General features: G+C 36.1%; 1 protein-coding gene across 1 annotated transcript; it reads right to left on the bottom strand.

The window, feature by feature from the left end:
• Nucleotides 1-364: 364 nt before the first annotated feature.
• Nucleotides 365-2,460, bottom strand: LOC121210045 (uncharacterized). The gene is made up of 7 exons (XM_041082122.1): nucleotides 2,356-2,460; nucleotides 1,902-2,141; nucleotides 1,689-1,797; nucleotides 875-1,533; nucleotides 696-788; nucleotides 519-621; nucleotides 365-387 (listed from the first exon to the last, which is right to left on the bottom strand). The coding sequence occupies exons 1-7, from the start codon at nucleotides 2,458-2,460 to the stop codon at nucleotides 365-367; spliced, it is 1,332 nt and encodes a 443-aa protein (XP_040938056.1).
• Nucleotides 2,461-3,604: the final 1,144 nt, after the last annotated feature.

The raw sequence follows: 3,604 nt of genomic DNA, 5'->3' as shown, positions 1-3,604 counted from the left end.
TTGTTTATGCCTAATTTAATTTAGCTTAATAAATAATGTAGTGACAATAAACATAAGACTAAAAGGACAAATTTGATCATTTTAGCTTATGATTTGGATAAATGTACTTTACAAAAGCATATGATTAGTCTATACACCATTTACCCTATACACCATCAACACTATACCAGCCAAAAACCAAAATGTGAGTGAGCTATACATAGGCCAAAATGAAAACCAACATATTGGTTTTCAATACAACAAAATAACATTCAACAATGGTGTATTCCAAAACCAGAATGTTGTAGGATCAAAATGTAACTACCATCTTCTATTCCAAAGCCAGAATGTTGTAGGCAAAATACCTTACACAGTACTTTTTAGATCACGAGCTATCACGAGATGGTCCTACAAAATAAAAAATAGATACATATTCAAATAGATAAATGAACTATGGCACAAGTTCAAAAGCAAGTTATCATAGTGAATCACAAGACAAACAAAAAAAAGTCATTCAAAACAAAATAACGATGATTTACTCGTGTTTCCTGCAATTGATCCTTGTGTTCCCAGATGGTCGAGAGGAGCTTTTCGCTTGTTATTTCGCGACTTGCGTGTTGAAGAAGTTTTTCCAGTACCAGACTACAAGAGCATTTTATAGTAATATTAACAATGTATAAAATAACTCATATCAATAGTAAAAAGAAGAAACTTACTGCAAAAAATGGAAGATTTCCCTTAGATTTACCTAAGGTAGTTGACCTTTTAATGGAAGATTTCCCTTTTTGTTTAGGTGGTTGTACATCTTGCTACAAAAAATTAAACATAATCATTGGTTAGACAAAATAAAATAAAAAAATTACTTAATATTGATAACTAAAAAACAACACTGTACCTGTTTCGAATTTGTGCAAGACCGCTTGTTATGGCCATGTTGGCCACATTGAGTACATGTCATGAGTAGACATTTCCTACTCAAGTGACCAAGTTTTAATTTTTTGGGTTCATCTTTGGCCATCCTCCTATTCTTTTTCGGCCTCCCAAGCATTTTCCTTTCAATAAGAGGTAGCACTGGCTGAATACCAGTTTTTTCCCAATCATGTGGCCCATTTATGGGCTGCATTGGAAAAGAGTAAGCTTTTTTGTAGGTATCAATGTGATAATATTCATGTAGATATTCATCTGGTTGAAACCCTAAGTGATACATGGCAGCACATGCATGAGAACATGGAATCCCACTAATTTGCCAACTTCTATAACTACATATCCTTTGACTTAGGTCTACTGTATACTGATAACTTCCTTTCCTTAACTCACATCCATTTTCACCATTCCATATCAGTTGCCACTCTACACAATCCTTCTTGTTGGCATCAAACTTAGCTTTCACCAATGGACTATAATTTTGCTTCCATCCATTACATAACTTCCTTTTTTGTACTATCCTAGTCTTCATCTTGGTCCTAATATCCTCAAGCATTCTAATAATGCTTTTGAACCTAGCTTCGACAATGCTTGAATTGAATGCTTCACACAAATTGTTGTCAACTATATCTGATTTAAAAGTAGTCCAAAAAAATGCCTAGTCCACATCTTTGGAGACTTTTTCATCAAATTATTGTAAACATCCTTATCTTTCTTCTCTATTGCTAAACATAGATCCTCCCACTCCCTCTCAATCGTGTACTTTACAATCTACTAGAAATTACACTCATAAGATTTCCCTAACTTCCTCCCTGACCAATTTGCAAACACGTGCCTCGCACAATTCCTATGCTCTACCCTTGGTAGTATGTCAGAAATTGCAATCTCAAGGCCCTAAATCAAATTAATGAACGAGATAGATTGTTAGAAAATTTTAGTTAAATGCAGATAACAGATTCAAAAAACAATACCAAGCTTAAAATTGCATATTTACTAACCTTTTGTTGGTCACTGATAATTGTGTACCCATACCCATCTTCCAAGCCCAAATCAATTGATAGGAGACTGAGAAACCAGCCCCATGAATCAGTGCACTCCACTTCAACCACAGCCCATGTAATAGGGAACATTTGGTTGTTTGCGTATCTTCCAACAGTTAGAAATTCACTCTTAAATGGGCCTTTTAGGAAGCAACCATCTAGCCCAATAAGTGGCTTACACCTCGCTTTCCAGCCTCTCTGTAGTGCATCAAAGCACACATAAAACCTCTTAAAATGTGGGAGGGAGTCTGTTGTTACCCTTTGAACAGCCATTTTTATTGTGTTTCCTGGCATCTTTGACCTTAACTTATGAGCATAGTCCCTTAGCAAGCCAAATTCATCCTCATTTCCCGGCCATTTTCTCATTCACTATTTTCTTCGCTCTATAACAACAGTCAATGGTTACATTTACATGCATCTCAGAAGCACATCTTCTTTGAATTTCCTTCAGCTTCATCTTAGGACGATCCTTAATAGTTGCTTCAAAATGTTGGGCAACCATAGCAGCAATCACCATTTTGTTCTTAAAACTAACCAAACAATGATGCTCATCCTGAAATGTCTTTATTTGCAAGCATTTCTCAATAGGACTGTAGCTAGCCCTAATTCTCCATGGATAGTTAGGGGAAGCAATGCACCTCACAACAACCCTTTTCGGTTCATTCTTAATAAACTTTAGTTGTCTTCTACATTCTTTAGAGTACTTTCAAATTGCACTCTTAAACTGTTTGCTATCCTTAAACAACATTCCCAAACTAAATTTTAACTTATCATTGTATAAGGGAAACTTGCTCCTCCTTCTCTCACCATCTTTATATTCTTCATCTTCATCGGACTCAACCAAGCTTCCATGTTCATCTGAGTCCCATACCTCAGTCTCATTTCCATCCTCCTCTTCTCCACTACGTGCAACAGCAACATTATCCAGTTCATCTGATGTTGCAAAATCACTAGCATATTCATCAGCAACATTATCCACTCCATCTGATGTTGCAAAATCACCAACATATTCATCAGCAACATTATCCACTCCATCTGATGTTGTAAAATCACCAGCATATTCATTACCAGTAACTTCACTATCATTATCCTCTCCAACAGTAGACCCTAAACTAATATATCCACCACTTTCCATACCAATATCTTCATCTACCTCAATACCAGTAGCAGACACACCCTCCCCATCAGCTTGTACCTCTCCTACATCACTCTTCCCACTAGATTCTACCTTTTCTAGATCACTTTCACCATCAGATTCTACCCCTTCATCATCACCCTCCCTTTCAACATCACCCTTCCCAATAGTCAACAAAAAAATATCATCTACAATTATATAGTTACCAACCTCATGTTCAACATATAACTCAATCTCCTTAAACTTGACCCCAAAGTCCAACATAGCTATGATTGAAGTGTCATCATAAATCACCCTTAGATTATTTTCTAACCCTACTGTACCAGGCTCATGAAAACTGATTAACATGACAGTGTTAAAGCCTAACCCAATTTTGACTATTTTACATAATTCAAAATAAGATATTATGTCTGGGTCCTCTTTAAGCCTAATCACTTCCCCACCTACATATCTAACATATGGGTCCTTTACAAAGTGCCCACCCACATGCAAAATAATATAATATTCATCATCTGATGACATCTAC

Source organism: Gossypium hirsutum, chromosome A11 (assembly GCF_007990345.1).
Source record: "Gossypium hirsutum isolate 1008001.06 chromosome A11, Gossypium_hirsutum_v2.1, whole genome shotgun sequence".
NCBI lineage: Eukaryota > Viridiplantae > Streptophyta > Magnoliopsida > Malvales > Malvaceae > Gossypium > Gossypium hirsutum.
Note: the sequence above shows the minus strand (reverse complement) of the source record. Positions and strands in the feature narration are given on the sequence as shown.

Coding starts and splice junctions, on each gene's coding strand:
- LOC121210045 (XM_041082122.1), bottom strand. CDS start 2,460: ATGGTGATTGCTGCTATGGTTGCCCAACATTTTGAAGCAACTATTAAG. Junction 1,798..1,901: donor TTATCAGTGACCAACAAAAG/GTTAGTAAATAT, acceptor AATTTGATTTAG/GGCCTTGAGATTGCAATTTC. Junction 789..874: donor CTTGCACAAATTCGAAACAG/GTACAGTGTTGT, acceptor AATTTTTTGTAG/CAAGATGTACAACCACCTAA.